General features: G+C 41.5%; 2 protein-coding genes across 13 annotated transcripts in view; both read right to left on the minus strand.

Annotated features, from left to right (window-relative positions):
- emp3a (epithelial membrane protein 3a (MAM blood group)) overlaps positions 1 to 7,292 on the minus strand; it is a 9,874-nt gene extending 2,582 nt beyond the window's left edge. Inside the window, exons 1-3 of one of the 2 annotated variants that reach the window (XM_064306218.1) lie at positions 7,042 to 7,292; positions 635 to 732; positions 268 to 370 (exon numbers count right to left, since the gene is read on the minus strand). In XM_064306218.1, coding sequence (XP_064162288.1) covers positions 268 to 370; positions 635 to 712 — 181 coding nt within the window. In that variant the 5' untranslated portion in view covers positions 713 to 732; positions 7,042 to 7,292. Of the gene's footprint in view, positions 1 to 267; positions 371 to 634; positions 733 to 2,914; positions 3,162 to 7,041 lie in introns of those variants that run through there. The other variant, XM_064306217.1, reaches the window with a different exon arrangement.
- Positions 7,293 to 9,345: 2,053 nt separating this feature from the next.
- Positions 9,346 to 17,593, minus strand: LOC135238385 (alpha-1,3-galactosyltransferase 2-like). 11 transcript variants are annotated; one of them, XM_064306214.1, is made up of 7 exons: positions 17,402 to 17,569; positions 15,516 to 15,599; positions 13,820 to 13,882; positions 12,779 to 12,868; positions 12,168 to 12,263; positions 11,079 to 11,216; positions 9,346 to 10,762 (listed from the first exon to the last, which is right to left on the minus strand). In XM_064306214.1, exons 5-7 carry the CDS (start codon positions 12,239 to 12,241, stop codon positions 10,075 to 10,077), a joined length of 900 nt encoding a protein of 299 aa, XP_064162284.1. In that variant the 5' UTR covers positions 12,242 to 12,263; positions 12,779 to 12,868; positions 13,820 to 13,882; positions 15,516 to 15,599; positions 17,402 to 17,569; the 3' UTR covers positions 9,346 to 10,074. The 11 variants fall into 11 exon arrangements, with proteins under 11 accessions (XP_064162284.1, XP_064162282.1, XP_064162281.1 ...); XM_064306212.1 differs by having other exon boundaries at positions 17,281 to 17,419; XM_064306211.1 differs by having other exon boundaries at positions 15,516 to 15,583; positions 17,281 to 17,417.
- Positions 17,594 to 17,845: the final 252 nt, after the last annotated feature.

Here is a 17,845-nt window from a genome sequence, read left to right on the forward strand (position 1 = left end):
AAATAATAAACAGCTGATTTGCATACACACTATTTACCCCTAAGTTCCCATTTGCATTTTGTAGGGCACTAGACTTCATTCCAGATGCTCAGTTTCTGATAAAGTATATTACAGGGAAAGGTGCTGTACAATACGCATGATATTTTATCAGCCGGACACATTAGTCAGGCGCTAGGTGGTGACGGTCAGCACACAGAGGCGGGACTTGGGGAGGATCCAGGCCCATGTGGTGGTAGTGATTGACAGGCACCCAGAACAAGGACACACCATTCTCCTCTGCAGAGGTGCACAGCCAGGCTTCAGTGGAATTGTCAAACATGCAGTTATACCAGAGGTCAGAGTTGCGCACTTCATTCCACACCCACCAGGACTGACAGGGAGAGACACAGAGAGAGAAAGAACACAGTTAACAGCTTTTACTTTTACTGTATAACTATTCTCATTTTCATTTAGCTTCAGCAATATGTATTGAATGATATGTCATGGCAATGAAAATGTTCAATAGAAACTGAGAGCAAGTGAGAGAGCACACACAGAGCATCAGGACGCAAGAGAACTAATTTGGTAGCCTGATCTGTCCACTCCACAGACCCATGCTCTGCAAAAATGAAGATGTGTCCTGCCAGTGACTCACCTTCTCAACGGTGGCAATGAAGAGCATGGTCAGTATGACCAGGTGCAGCAGAGTCACAGATATCAACAGGAACACCATCGCAGTCAAGTCCACAGGTCCTGTAGAGCCACAGACAGCAGCATAGATCACAAACACCAGGACACAGCCACAGACCCGGCAAAGGTTCACAGATACCAGTACATTCACACACTAGTGCAAAGTCACAATTAACACTGAGGCCTGGATTCAAGCAACATTTTGTTTTACTTTGACTAACTAAATTTCAGCAATTCCTAAAATGAACTCACTGACCTGAGTTTGTGCAGAAAAAGTGTAATGGTCAAATTTACATTTTAAGTCGAAGTTAAGAACAAATGTTGATTGAACACAGGCCAGAGTCACAGACACCTACATGCTCTCAAAGACAGCAGCACAGCCTCTCAGACACAAATCCATGCTCACACACACCAGTGCACAATCACAGACACCTGGGCAGAGACACGTGCACATTTGCAGATGCCAGACGAGAATCGGAAACATCCCAGGGTCTGGGACATTGATAGGAATGCCTGCTCCTGCTCTCAGAACCAAGACAGAGTAGCTGAGAATGCGGAGGTCTCTCTGGAGGAGCATCAGCACCCCAGAATCTGTAGGGCTTACCTCTACCAGCTCATTGGCTCAGAGGCCCCTCGGTGCAGAGGGAAACTGGCTCTGAAGAGCACAATTTCTCCAAGTATGACAGTAGTCAATTTCAGAACTGAGTAATTCACGGTAAAATAATTACATGTAATTTGTACTAAATGAGCACAATTTAAGAATCTTTTTTGCAACTTTCACATGACTTTTGGTAATTCCCATTTTGTGGAGTTCAGATCAGATAAGCCATCAGTACCACATAACGTACCGCCAAAGGGAAATCACACACAGGCGTGTTTTGTGGTCAGATCCATCCATGAGCTCCACAAAGCATCCAGCGCTGTTCTGGCCACAGAGCATTCCGCTAGACCATGTCCGTCTCGCGCATCAGAGCATGGCTGATTCCGCTCAGAGAATCATTCTACGCTCGCAAATTTGCCTCCAAAGTCCTTTAAGGTTCCTCATTCTACCATCCCTCCCCGTGAAATCTGATTCCAGCCTCATGGGAAAGAAGAGGAAATCAGTTTGAGTCTGAAGTCAGAGGGGTTCCGGAGAGGGGGACTTAATGAAAGAGCTCTATTCACTGACAAAACCTACAAAGAGACCCCCCCCACCACCATCATTAATGAAGCATGCTCATTCTTTCCATTCCAAACCATGGTGTGGGGTGGGGGCTAGGAACGGGGGGGGCATGCCGTTTCTTCTGCAAGGGCGTGAACCTCTACTGTGTTGCATGAGGGACTGAGTTCAGTCTAGAGCTGCGTCACAGTGCTGTGAACTGAGCGCTGGTGGCTGGGGTCCATGAGCGCTCGCTTCGCAAACAGGAAGGCCAGAAGCAGGGATCGGGACTGATGTTTACAGCTGATAGAGGGGTTCGCGGCTAAACATGCTCACAGCACCTGGTTTCCATCAGACCGAAGTGAACGCGAACCCCGCACCATGATCCGCCTGGTACGAGCGGGAACAAAGCGGGAGATTGGATCTTATCGGCACATAATTATACAGATGCATTTGCTCTGAAAAAAAGTAAAGCGTGCACTAAGTTCAGAGAAGCTAATGTGTGAGCCTGTGGTTTGTTTTCCTTAACAGTGAAGTTTGGCTGAATACACTTGGCATCAACCCCAAACAACACCAAATCAACAGAACTCTTTCTCATCCAAAATGATAACAAACAGCGAATTAGAAATGTATTGCTTAAAGTACTACTACTAGTACCACTAAGTTTAAAGCTATACTTTCACAAACTCAGGAACATATTGCACACTTACTGTTTAATCATATGTGATGATTACAGAATATTCTGATGAGTGCAGCTCATTAAAATAAAATTCATACATTTTAATAGACTGGCATGAACCTTGTATTCAGGTATATAATTTCTCATTCATTCAAAGTATACAAACAGTAAGCTGACATGAAGACAAAAAAACTTTATTTCAGCAGGTTATCATAGTAGTGAGTTAATCATAGCACAATCGTACTATAGCCACCAGCTTTATAATCCTGTCCTATGCACAATAAAGGTTCAAGGGGTGCTCAGATCCTAAGAGTTAGTGTTAGTGAAAACACACGCAGTTCGCACAGCAAAACAAAAAAGACAGACTATCGGAGAAGAAAGGCACACCTACAGGTAAACACAGTGAAATCTGTGACATCAGAACTCACCTCAAATCCAAACTCTCAGCTTCCTGTAGGACCAACGAAGCAACTTGTTGTGGATGTGTGTGCTTTTCCTCCTTTAGCAGCTCCCTGCTTTGATTATCACAAACCCTGCCTCCTGCTCCAATCCCTTCCTCACTCCTCCCTCTCTCTCAGCCTGTATCTGAAGTGACTGGGAGAGGAGCTGAACGCAGAATGGATTGAGCTTTTCAGAAGAAAACTCTGGCATGCATCCTCTCCCCATTCTGTCCTCTAGTTAATTTCCATTGAGACCAGACCCCTCCCCCCCAACCGAAAACAGCAGCAGGCCACTTCAAAGTAAACTGTGGGGACTGTTACTCTCAGATTCAACCAGCCTCTGCCTTGGGCTGCTGGACATTCATATCTGCTAGCAAAACAACACATAGAGGAGACTGACAGACAGACAGGGGAAGGGGGAGGGTAACCAGTATTTTTTTCTTTGAGAGATTTCATTTTTCCCCCTTAAGATCTTTTTTAAAAAATGTATTCTATATTTTAGTTGCCCCTCAAGACAAGCCAAATCAATACTGTCCTCTTAGAGCCGAATGGAGGTTGACATGGGATGCTTTAAATGGTTTAAATTCCACAACTGTGGTTTTCATTAGTCTTATGACACGTGGAGCTGAGATGTCGGAAAGAATCAGCGTGGTTTAAATGTCTAAAATGGGAATCAGGACTGCATTGCTATGAATCAAGCAAGGAGGTTGACGTGAGAGACAGCAGGACATTTGTGTGGCCGTTAGGTAAACTAATACTGCCCGTGTTCATTAAAACTCTCACAGAACAATTAGTTACGCTGTTGCTCTTTAGAATCTGTGCTCACTTCCTGCCGAGGGAGAAACTCCAGACCTCCCAAGGATCAAGAAGGTTTCAGTTTGAGTCTGTGTTGCACAAAGGCAATTACTGTTCTGTAATTATGGGCATATGGGAGAGGTTGGATTTGTAACATTCTAGGTCAATAACAGAAACTATTTATTACACAAAATAGTGTTATACAAACATATTTGCAGAAAAGACAATTAGAGCTTCTTTCGGTCAGTTCTTTTTTTTAATTGAATATAGGACTCAAGAGCCTTTCTGAGTGAAAAACACATAGCACCGCATTTAATTTTGCTGCAACTTTGCACAGGGGGCTGCTAGCATGTCACTCACAAGCATTTTATCTAATTTACAGGATATTAGATTTTCAAGGCCAGCACATTCCTGGGTTTAAAAGTGAAAACACCAGGAAACCACACAATGGCTAATGAGGAGCCACTGTTTGACTGGCTAATGACACTTCCACAAATCATCTGACTGGATGTACAAGGGGATACAAAGGGAAGCTGCTAATACACCCAGGCGGCACAATGTGCACTTTAAAACACACTTATGCAATGCCTGCCGTTAACGCTAAAACAGCTCATATGCAGTACACTGAAAGCTCACTGACATGGAAAGGTGGTCGATTCAAGATAAAGTTTTTTCTGTACCTTGGGTCTTGTTCAGTCTCAATATATTGCACAGAAACATTGCAATTGGACTTATTTAAGGTGTTTTGTCAGCATGGAAGTAAGTAGCACATTTAATGTTCTCTGACTGCTTTGTCATTTTGATGAACATTTGCTCATGGAAGCTGGAGTTCTGTTGAAAAAGACCCCATACAGAAATTCAATGGCTGGGGGACATTTTTTTTACGCTACTGGAGAAGCATCAGCACTCTTTTTCCCCCCATATTTGTGTGTGCCCTTTAAAGGAAAAATCTATCCATTTTGTGTAATGCATATGCCATTACATGACTAACTTGCAGAAGATCTACCATATATAATGCAGGACACTGCATACATTGTGCCATGGGTGTTTGTGATATTAACTGTAAACAGTAAAAATACAGTTTTTTTTTGTTTAAACTACCTCTTCCTAAATAGCACTCAGCCCAGTATATTGCCTGTGTGCTGCTTCATTTAAAAACAAAGGACGCTCCTAGCCCGTAGCAGTACTTCTCTAAGCAAATCATCTACTAACCATGCTGAAGTGCCATGTTATCAGATGGCTGCCTGAACATTCTTCTTATTCTCTCCACAAGAGGGTGCTATCCACCAGCCAGAGAACATGGAGGAAGATCTTTCGCCGGGCACCCACCGCACGGGTATCGTGAGCGGTGCGAAGCAGCACGGCGAAGCAGCAGGGCGCGGCGCGTCGTGTGTCTACACGTGTTCCGTTTGTGTCACGCAAAGGCTTGCTTAAAGCTCTATATTCCTAGTAGCTCTCCCAGTCTGCAGTGGGATTACATCGTGTATTTCACGTTTGTTCACCACTGTTGATTATGGGTTAAGTGAATACTTGGTGAGAGACCTTTTTCAGTTTGTTAATATTTTGTTAACTCATGTAAATAGGTTACGTGAGAAAGTAAATGCTTTAAAGAATTACCATAAGCTTAAATCGCAACGTAGCCTACATAATAATCAATCTCAAACTGTATTAATTTATTTGCTTGGTTAACAAGCGTGCCAACTTTATGAAGAATATGTAATGATCATAATAATAATAATAAATAATCCGCAATCAACCACTGGGAATTCCCGTGTCGAATTGCCATTCACATCAAAACATTTATAGGATCAGATTTAGTAAAATCCGCTAATCATCAAAAAGATAGCGTAACAGTTTAAACTTGAAGGGATATGAACACCACAACGCCACGAACACTGGAAGCTTTGAAGTACAAGTGCAATAAAGGCTTGCTTACAACTTCATTTATAAAATAGGTGCATTTTCATCGGCAAGACCACTAAATAATCTGATTTTTTAAAGCTCTGTGGATTATCTGATTTTTATTAACAAGCCCTTTCGAAAGCACGGCGAACGAAGACATCGGAGAAGTCAAATAGGCTGAGCAATGGTTGGTTAAAAACTACCTTCCAACACTCAAGCTAACAAACCGCTGCTCGGAGCATTCATTTCTACATCATTCAATAGGCTACGTCTTTCTGTGGTGTATTTTCTACACCAGCCTAATATAAGAATGAAATATAAATCAGAGCATGTATACCTAGCATTTTAGAGCATATTTCTGTGTATAAACAGGTCATCACGACACGCGGCAAGCAGAAAAATAGAACAGAAGCGAAAAACTACGCTTCAGTTCGCTTGTGTCGCACAAGTTTTGCACTCGGTTCGCGCCGCGTTCGCAGCTGGCGTAGAGGACGTCGCCCACTGCCGTTGTGATAACAGTACTTCACTTACGCGCATAGTACGCGCGTCGTGCGCTAGCGGCCGCTACGCGTGCGGTGGGTGTCCGGCTTTAGAACCAACAGACACATGCCAAATTGAAAATGAAAAAACAGACTGATGTATAGCCCGTTGTACTTCAAATCCCTGAATACCCTATACCAGCCACTGAAACCAGCTGGTCATCGGAAACGTCTCTCAATCTAATCTATAGCCTAATATAATTCACAGAAAGCTACACAACCACAGGGCCAATCAGAAACATACATTAAAACTGAAATTAATTTTTAGAAAATGACAGAAAATGAACTATCCATTTAAGGCCATATTCAGGATACTCAACTGTCTCTGTCTACAAGAGATAAAACCTAAACTCTTAATTACACATGTGAACAATGTAAATTCGCCGATTGTCGCGAGCACGCATGTCAAATGTTAAATTAAATAGGCCTAATCGTAAATCGTTTTTTAATTTTATTCTCAAACAGTTCAAAATAGAAGATGACCAAATGTCACTTAATGCTGTAGCCCACATGGGTAATAGAGAGGGCGGGCGGGGCTCGCTGTCGTTGACTTCAGCTACTTACTGTCTGTTGAAAAGATGGCCAGCTTGCAAAAGAGTGCCGTATGGAATGACTTTGAAAAGCTCAACGCTGTTCGTTGCAAAATAGCCTATGTGCTGCCAAATTCGCAAACCCCATGTCCACATCTACAGTGTTAACCCACTAAGAACCAAACATCCGAGCCAAGGAATTGCAGCAAACAAGCATCCAACCTCGTAGCGAGACCTGTGTGACATCTATCCAGCTGAAACCACGACAGATTTAATTGCTAAAACGGTAACGAAAGATATGCTCCAGCTAAGCATGGGAGGCTAAAGGACGAAGGGTTTCGCGACCTACTGTCATTTGTTGAATGTCCTCTTGTGCGATGTAGCCTACCGTTGTATGAAAAGCAATCACAGCTCTACTTGAATGTACTGAAACAGTCGCCTCTCTTCATACCGTTGTATCCAAGTCCCACAATATTGTGCTAACAATCTACGGGTGGACAGCACTAACTCTGCGTTTTACGCGACTATAACTTTCAACTTAATTGAAGATTGGGTCATGTGTTAACCTGTGCAGTGAGTGAAGAAGCATACAATCATTATGAAAAAAAAAATATAGCAATGCTTATTTCTGTTAATTAATTAAATTAATTAAATTAAAACGTTTAATCTCGTGATCTGCGCTGATTGAAGTTGTGGCGTGTTTTATTAGTATCATACATCAAACGATAAAAAAACAAAACGTTTAGTCCTAATTGCCATTTTCAGACAGCAACTAATCGACGGTCAGAAATGTGTAGCGATCACATCCCTACTCTGTCTAGCCCTAAAAAGCATTTCAGAACTTTTAGACTGAGTATCCTATGACCTATTTTATGAAAATGACAACACACAGCTATATAGGGGAGACGGAGTCTATTTTCTCGTAGGCCAGAGACTCAAAAATGTAACATCAAAAAAGTTTTTCTTGAACAGCAGTCATGTATCATGTTCATGTTCAATGTGTGTTGAATCATGTTTTCATCTAACAAATCCACATGCCTGTGTGTGAGGAGGACCTTGCGCACATTGTGGTTACTGTTCTATCAGTCACAGACACAGACACAAAATGACTCATGCATACAGACAAATATGCTCCACTGGCTTGATTCACGTGCACAAAGGCTTATACACACCCACACACAAACGAAAACAGAGAGAGGAGAGATAAAAGATAAAAAGAGAATAGTAGGCCTATAGGTACGTAGCATTTCTACTGATTAACAGGTTAAAAATTATGTCTGGTTTCAACTCTATTTTATATTTATTAAACATTTTATATATTTATTATATTTATTCCATTGAATATTCAGGTTCTTATTGGAATCAAATGTTGAAAATGGTTTCTATCGGTTGCTTCATTCTTTGTAACTATAGCATTTTAACATAGTGCCAACAAACAGCAGGACTGCAGAACAATCTGTATGACAGTAACTATTAATCAATGTCTTGCGCAGCGTTTCCTGGGTGAAAATATGCAACCAATGACGAATGGTAACCAATTTTATAAAATTTATAGCAGCTTTAATTTTTAAAGCTTGTGAAAAACGAAGGACACAAGAAAAATGAAAAGCTAAGAACAGGTCATTCTGCCCATATAGTCTGGTACATTCTGACATTGAATATGCCAAGGCACAAGGGCTGATATTAAAAATCAGCCATAAAACTATGTTTGAATGACAGTGCTAATTTTTCTACAAACATACTGTTTCTTATTTACTCCAACTACCAACCTTAAACAATATTACAGGATGGTTTAATTCATGGACAGCTCAGATAATGTATTATAGTGTGCTTGAAAACATCACGTGACAGTTCACTCAGTACCTTCGGATCGAAGTGATGGTGTTAGAATGCAGCATTGTGCGTGCGGGCCACAGACGTAGCACTTACACCAGCTGGCTCTAGGCACAGGCAACAAAGGCTATGGCCAAAGCCCCTCCCTCCTGTCTGCAATTTCCATGCCCCCATCCCCTCATTACTCACTCCCCCAGCCAGTGTGAGAAACTGTCACAAACTTTCACACTGAGGTTTGGTAAAATGTGCTAAATGCTGAGAAACACACCCCTGCAGATAACGGCTGAGAAAAGCAACCAAGTGTCAAAGCATCAGTAGGCAGAGATGGGTAACCACAATGATGCCAAAATGGCAGCTGCATTGATGTGCATGTGGACTATTTAAAATGTAACAAGAATGGGACTTACATAAGTTGCCTGTCTTTTGCATCTAATGTCCTGTGAGGTCAGTGAAGATGCACGACTTGTGCAGTAGACTGTTTTTACTGAGGCGATTAAGAAACTGCAACTAGAATATCACTTTATGTACATTTCCTTGAGTGTGATTCCACTGCTGATTTACAGTGCATAGACAAACTCAAAACTAAAGCTGTTGTTTGCACTTGAGCCTGTATTCTTAATTGCCAGAGGTCAGAGTTTAAAAAGCTCGATAAAACAGTTTATCAAATGTATTAAAGTGGCATTAAAGTTATATGTTTGAACCTTAAAATAGTACATTTTCACAAACAAGACTGTTAATGGAGGTTTAAAAATTCTGATAGTAAAGACGTCTTTTAAAAAACAAACTGAACGTGTACAAATGGTAGCTGAAGTTGCAGATATTTGGGGAGAGCAGTTTATTGTGATTTTATTATTTTATTTACAGCTTCGTCCATCCTTCTCGTGACCATGACTTCCCAGGGACGGCCGGAGAAATACTGAACATGTACAGAACTCTGGGTGAGCACACACCTCTTAGACAGAAAGAGGAGGTGGTCTGTGGGATTCGATCTATTTTGGACAGCGTGCTCGCAGCAGAGTTCTAACTGAAAATTGACAGTTACAGGGCAGTTACAGTATTGAGTACAAGCCTGAAAAACAATGCAGGCTGAGTGCAGTAAGTAGCCTACAGTTAATTTAAGATAGATTCCCATAAATATTAGAAACCACAAACACTTTGCAGAGCCTGGGAAGAACATCACTTGATCACAGGGTATTTCCATCCTCACCAAAACAACATAGGTGAGTGTGGGGGGAAAGTACTGCAGTGTGTCTGTTTGTGTGTGTGTGTGTGTGTGTGTGTGTGTATGTATGCGTTTGTGTGCGCTTGTATGCATGAAGGTGTGGGTAGCTTTTTCGTGCCACAAAAACCACTCCAAGTTCCAGAGAAATGACGTGCTTCTCTTTTTTTGTTTTAAACGTTGTTGCTTTTTTCAAGGTCACATATGAAAATCTAAGTTTTCTGGGAAAAAATAGTTTTTCTGCTCTTAGAACAGCTCCAAAATATTTTTTTGCAATTGTTTATTATTTGTAAGTGGAGCTGCATAGCTTTTGCAGACTGAGTTCGGTGCCTACGTGGGATACCTGAGCGTGCTGTAGTGCTTGTCGGCCCAGAGGAGGCGGGTGACGTGGATGTCTCTGCGATGCCCGACTCCCTTCGCCCAGCAGTACTCCGGAGACAGCACCTTACTGGGCTTGTGGAGCCACAGGTATTTGTTCAGGTGGCTCTCGTCCTGCCACAGGGCCTCCACCTGGTTCCGCTGGTCCTCCACGATGCCTCGGAAGCAGCCCTCCGTCAGGTTCCTCACGCTCTGCCACGACCCGCCGAAGACCGCCGCATGGTAGTAGAAGTCGCCGGTCTCCATGTACGCGGCGGACCTGGGGTTGGTGTCGTAGGTGTAGAAGACCTTGGGCCGGTGGTAGTAGAAGGCGTGCAGCAGGGCCACGGAGTCCCCCAGGGCCTCCGAACCGAAGCGGCCCACAAACACCTGGTCCACGTCCAGGCAGAAGACGTACTGGTGCCGGTGGCGGATGAGCTGGTCGATGGCGTCCGTGATGGTCTTCATGCGCATCATGGAGATGTCCTGCCAGCGGTGGTGCCTCTGCACGCGCACCACCTCCACGGCGCGGTCCGGGCCCAGCCGCACTTCGGGCACCCGCTCCGGGGAGTCGGTGAACACGTAGTACGTCACGGGTAAGCCCGGCATGAAGTGCTGCTCCGCGGAGCGCAGGAATTCTGAGAGGTAGGCGTCCAGGTACCTGGGACCCACGGAGAGATTAAAGTTCAACACTCTGTTTCTTTGTGTGCTAACTCAAGCCTGGGTGCTGCCCAGTAACCACAGGCTGCTGAACCTGTATGAAGCATGTATGAAAAACACTTCATCATCATCATCATCATAATAATAATAATAATAATAATAATAATAATAATAATTCTTGTAGTAGTAGTGCTGGTAGGAGCAGTAGTAGTAGTAGAAATGGGAAATGAACACTCATTTTTCAATTAATACACTGCTTTTGCAAACACGGCCAGCAAAAGTGTGAATGTGCATGCCATATGCAAAAGGACACAAACCTTCCAACAGCAAACACAGTCAGTGCCACAGATGAACGCTTTTCTCTGTGCACTCTGTCATAGACTTTGGGGTCAAACATTCCATCCCACATCACAGGTGCACCCCAATAAGTGCACGTTTGAACATCGCTTCTGGACCTGAAGACAGTAAAAAATTACTCATGTCACACAGGAAACTACTGCGGGGTTTAACCCAGATGAACTACCCACAAGTCCACATCTGAAGAGTTTTGAATTGAATAGAATATGTCAGGCAACAAAAGCCCTTAGCTGCAGTAGAATAATGGCTGGGGAAGCACTAATGTTGTACCTACACAATACACCAGAGCGTATTCATGGCATTTTTCTCTTTTCAGACTAATATAATAATTATCTTGTGGATATCTGATATATCATAATGAACTATATGGTCCACTAGACTCTGACTGGTATAAGGTGAACAATGAGAACAATCAATCAGGTCGATAAACTTTTCACAATTCATAAACTTGACTAACTGCCCTTGACCTAATACAGTAGCTTAATAAAATTGTTACCACAAACATCAATTTTGAATTTCATGAACACATTTAGGTTACAAGACAAACTCCTTAACCACTGCCGCCCAGTGTAGTATACAGCAGATACAGCAGCAACTCTAGCACTCTGCTCACAGGCAACTTCATCGTCCACTAATCTGGTCACAGGATGACCCATGATTTGTGTGGAGGTTACACTGATCCCTTAGAATTCTTCTTAATAGAGGTTTTCTTTACCTTTCTTCCCCCAGAGCACTTACAAAAAAGACAGATAATTATTTTAGAGCTTTTATTAAATTAAAATTCAAATTAAAATCAAATTAATTATCAATTAAAATTGTGTCCTGAATATTTAAACCACTTAAACAGCAAATTCATGATCACAATCTTGCTTTTTATTCAGATAGTGAGTTTGGATTACACTTACAGGCCACAGTTATCTTGGGCCGCTTTCATTTTTTACTTGCAAACCTCAAACAAACAACAGGAAGAAGAAATCAACAAAACCTCCTTCAGAAGTGACAGCACTGAGTTCTGCTTCACATCAAGCTGGTTAAAGAAAGTGACCCACCACAGGTCCAGTGTGTTGTCCACGGCCTCTCCCAGCCGCAGTGTCTGCCCAGGAAGTAAAGGACACTTATCCATAGGAATTAATCCCTCCAAAAACCTGGAAATCCCACCACCCAAAAAAAAGAAAAAAAAACATTTATAAAAATAATACACCTGTCACTCTAGACAATCACCAGGCACAACTCTTTCGCATCCTAGAGCGTTTAGATGCTTCCACCCATTATTTCTTGCAGTCTTTCATCTTTCTGGCTGTTGCACAACAGGCTTGCACAACACTACCCATGAAATACACACCTGATCCTACCCTTGAAAACTTTTACTGATCTTTCGTAGACATTCAGTCAGTGCATTCAGTTTAAACAAGCAAATAATTAAAGACTTACACTTTTCTATAGGACATTTACAGTGAAAGCATACATTGTCAACTTCAGTCATGGAGTCAACTAGAATTAACCATTTACTACAGCCAGCACTTGGATCTGGTTCCTCATTTCTTGGACTCTGCACGGTCCCTGAATTGTCATAGCGACACAAATTTAAAAAGGAACTCAGGTCACTAGCTGTACAGTGAATATACACCCTTCAGGGCAATGAACAACTGTTTCACAGTACCTGACCGATGAGGGGCCGATGTAGGCAATGAAGAGCACTGCAAGGATGAATAGGGCATAAACAAATAGATGTCGTGCTTTGAGAAACCATCTGGAGAAGAGACAGAATAGTTTTATTAAACGTAGTGTGCTACAGTGCAAACAAAGCTAAATAAAGAGCTACATGTGTTAGCTCATCATTTAAAGAGACAGTTGACTTCCTGGAGTTTTCTGATATCAGTTCAGTCTCAGTTTTAATATTGCTGTAGCAGCCACTTTTCAGTTTACTTGAAACATATTTTCTTACTCTACACTACAAACCCTGTATGCAACCAATACCTACCGTAGTAAAGCAGGTTGCCAGGGACTTCTGTATCTAAAATAAAAATATTCTTTTTTGCACCAAACCATGACGGGGCCTAATCGAAAACATAGATTAAAATTTAACTAATCACAAAAAACTCCAGAAAGTCTGTTCCACCCTCATACTTCAGTCACTGGGACAAACACATCCCACTTTAAGCTACTATTATTCAAGAAACAGCAAAAGGGGACCTGACAAAAATCCCATAATAGCTCTTTTAATATTAAATTTGTATGTGCCGCATGTCAGACCTCTAAGTCACCATTTGGCCTGATCTTGGCCCTAGGAAACTTCAAAAAGCTAGGACAGAGCGGACTGGAGATAAGACACAGAGAGCAGGAACTGCGGGGGCAGCCATTAGAGGTGTAAATGTGTGTGTGCATGTGTGTACATGTGCGCCTGTGTGTGTGCTAGTGTGTGTATGCCAACAGGCATGGCCTGAGAAACCTCATCCTGGAAAACCTGATACTTCTAAGAATCCATTCTGTAAAACTGGTTGATAGACTTTTGGGCAATATGTTGATTCTGGATCAGGTCATACCAAAATAAAGCGTAGGCCAGACTGTTACTGGCAGTGTGACTTGGCTTAACTATTGCCTGATCTAGATTCTCCACATAGTAGCTCACAAACATTTCAATAACAGCCAAAGCTGTCACTCCCAAAAATTCACTTATATATAACATCACCATAATGCTCACCAAAAGAGGCTCAATCTCCTCATAACCTTCAAAAGATGTGTCTTGGCACATCCTTTGGATTACCTTGAGAAAGACAAACAATCGTTTGGAATGTTCTTTCATTAATTTCTTTTGTGACTGAGACTTGTCTATACCTGCAACATTCATTGGTTGTTAAGGTGATTGAACCTGCACCTTTGGATGTTGAATATTGGTTGTAATTTAATCAATTTCTATTTTAATCTGGTTGTCCATTGTACATTTTTGATAAAGGACAATCTAGCAGGTTTCTTTGCCTATAAAAAATTGGCAATTGAGAAAACATTTAATAATGAATCAAATCTGTTTTACATGTTTGGTGAGTTTAAACTGTTGATGCTATTCCAGAAAATTAAACATACAATTTTAGTCCTGATTTACCAGCTTTAAAATGAGTTTCACCTGAACTCCTTGTGACTCATTGAGTCCCCAGTGCGACTGTGCTACACCTTAAAAAACCTGCACAGTGGTGTAATATACGCCCACAATAACCAAAGCCATTAGTGCTTTTACAAAACCACCCAACTGTTGCTTCACTTCTATTTTGTTGCAAACTTTGCACATGACAATGACCCTGGAGGAAACAGTCAAAATAGTGGACAGCACCATTTGGTGCCTTGGTTTGAAGTCCTGGGGTTGTGATACACTCAGTTTCCATTTGTGTGGTGTGTTATTAACTCAGTTCTGTGCAATTGTGCGCCTTCACCTTCGCTCAGTTGTAAAACTAGTGAGCATTTTTTAATTGTCACTTAGTCTGTGTCAGACTTGAAGAGACACTGGTAATACAGCAGGGATTCTCAAATCGGGCAGCAGGGGCCAGTATTGCTGCTTTTCATTCCTCGCCTCTATTCAGGGACTGATTTAAACTTGACGCAACAGGTGAGAGTCATCTCCGGCCACCATCATGGTGCAAATAGATAAGATCTAGGCAAATATGCCTTCCAGGAAACGGTAACAGTGCTTTGTTTATTTTTATTTATTTATTCATTTATTTATTTTTTAAATGCAGTGAACCAAATGCTTTAGCAACTACCTCTGAAGCAGATCACAGCTCCGAGATAATCAACATGAAACATCTGATGCAACGTCTTATTAATGCAACCAGTGGTTTTCGTGTGGACAAGGCGCAGCAGTCAACCAATTTATATCAGGTAACATTTAAAGTGATTTAGATTCACAGTTCATTACAGAACAGCTTCAGCTCATTTTTTTGCAAGACTTTTGCAAGGAATCTTAAATTCAGGAGATATGTACATTAATATAGTGTCTATATTTTAAATGATTAAATTCTTACAATACAAAAAGTACAATAATGGTGAATCAGAATGAGTTACATGTGTGACACGTGCTACATGCGTCAGAAAATGTGGCCACTACATACAGGTGTCGCAAACTAACTGGCACACCATGTGCTCCTTCAGATGATTTAATTACTCAGAGGCGAACTTGCGGTTCAAACAGAGGTGAACAGAATGCAAATAGTGTACAATTTATGAACAAAAATCTGTACTAAAAGTGTACTGTGAGAAAATAAAACATAAGATCAGAATCTACTAAACAAATTTTCATTTTCAGTCTCGAGACCTATGAGGTATCAAATAAAAACCAAGCCGGAGGTCTAGAAAGAAATCCTTTTAACGCAAACCCTTCTTAGCTTAGTAAACGCCACAGTGCTTACCTCATCATGCAGCGCTGTCTTGTGTCCTGGGTGATTTGCCTTCGGAGGACTAATACCTCTCATCAATGCTGTAAGAATGTGAGACTGAGTATAATGAGAAACACAAAGCCAAAGTAAACTGGGTGTGTACAACGTGCGGAAATCACATTCACAATCTACCAGAAGCACCACCCCCTCTACTTCTCTTCACACACACGCAACAAATCTTGATTTAATTTTACTGTGTATGCCCGTGCGTACGTCTGTGAGAGCGAGTTAAGTGCATCCATTTTTGTCTGTAAACAAAAAGGCAAAGGTTAAAGTGAAGCTGTGGCAAAGCAATCCAGATCTCTAACAGGGATTTTCAAATAGATGATCTGACCACAGCACTGTTTATGCAAAGAATTCTTGCAATCTTTTAAGAACTTTCATTTTAAATATGAAAGGGCATTAAAGTGTATTATCGGTGTATTACTGTAGGGGTGGGAGGAAGAGAGTGTATTATCACTCTCTTCCTCCCACCCCTACAGTACTGTTTATGCAAAAATTTCTTGCAATCTCAAACAAATTTCACTTCCACTTTTTGGTGTATGAGAAGTACATTGAATAAAATGCATGGATAAAATAGTTTTGTTTTGAAAATTCTGTTCAGAAATAAGATATATATTGTTTCTCGTAAATTGGACTAATTTTGATATCAGTAGTTTTAATGGCAGGCCTAGATTTTGCAAGTCTTAATGACTTTACATTACAGGCATTTGGCAGACGCTCTTATCCAGAGCGACGTACAACAAAGTGTATAACCATAACCAGGAACAAGTATGACGAAACCCCTAGAGAGAAGTACCGGTCCAAGTACAGGGAACAACCGCATAGTTCAACTTGGACCCTGGTGGTTAAACTGATTAACACTAACAACGAGAACGGCAACAACGCAATCTATGGAAAAATAAAAATAAATAAAAATACAAGTAGTCGTTAAGACTGGCGCATAAACTAAGTCACCTATTAAACAGCTGCTAAGTTTAGTCATTTACAGGGGGGGAAGGGAGGGATGGGGAGAGGTGTAGCCTGAAGAGGTGGGTCTTCAGTCGTCGTTTGAAAGTCGTTGTACTGCTTTGTATGTGTGAGGAATTTGGCATTTTTGTACGGAGATGATTACGGTTCATTTTCATTGGTGGGTTAATCGGTAGTCATCCGCCGTTTTTTGTAACCTTGCCCTTCCCCGCAGTAACACTGTAGAGAATGGAAATGGCCAATGTGCGTACTCTGTGCGATACCACAATACTATTTCTTAACATCCAAGTGCGCAGCTTTTTATAGCCCACTTTGCAATATACGTTCTCGTATCGGTGTTGATTTTATAATTATTTATATTTAAATAATTGTACCAACATAAATTCAATTCCAGCAATTTGGCATTAAAACTGATATTGTGTGGGCTAAATGTTTTATCTTTAAACAGGGTGGAGGGCAAAAGGCATGTGAGGCGAGCAATGCATTATTTGCTCGTTAACTTCAGCGTGGTTTTGTCGCGACAGCTTTACCTATAGCCATAGCTACAGCTATTTACATAGGCCTTGGATTTTAATTTGAATAAACAAATTCCAAACAAACCACAGCCACATGAACAAATAGGTAGGCCAATCGATGTCTGCAGTAAGCCTACTCCACACGAAATCGACCAGGCACCACATCCATAGTACTACATTTACTATGACAACATTAATCTAAATTAAAAGCATACGTTGCGCAAGCTTGTCGAATGTTTCGTATGGTTTCCTACCTTCGAGCGGGGCTGGGTAACCTAGCTAAAAAGACCACTGAAAACAGTGCGAAATATAAGGATGCATTAAGTACTAACGATGCACCATTTGTTTTGTTAAATGAATAATTTCTCTGTTCACCTCCCGGTGGAAAGTGTGTATTGAATGAGACACATTCGGCCAACATCTCTGAATTGTGGGAAATGCAGGTAGGCGAAAGCAAACTATCGTAAATGTCTGCTTAAATGATATTGCATTGAAAGAACGGAGAAGCGCCCAGTTGAAGCTCGTCGATCCTGATTTCTCAAGGTGATATGACGCGTAGAAACTGAGAAGATTTTGGTAATCTGTTGAAATCCTAATCGTAGGCCAAATCAGGTCTTGTAATCATGAAACGTAAAGGAATGTGTAGTTTACTCCAGTCCATATCAAAATATCATTCATTATGCGCTTAAAGGGAAAAATGATTTTAGATCCTCAACAAACTCGGATCTTGGGGTCCTCTACCGCATGGTTTTGTTTGGGAAGATAATGCATGTCACTCAAGGCCAAACACTTCTGCACGTGCATTTAAATATAGCCTAT

This window comes from Anguilla rostrata, chromosome 13 (genome assembly GCF_018555375.3).
Source record: "Anguilla rostrata isolate EN2019 chromosome 13, ASM1855537v3, whole genome shotgun sequence".
In the NCBI taxonomy this organism is placed as follows: Eukaryota; Metazoa; Chordata; class Actinopteri; order Anguilliformes; family Anguillidae; genus Anguilla; species Anguilla rostrata.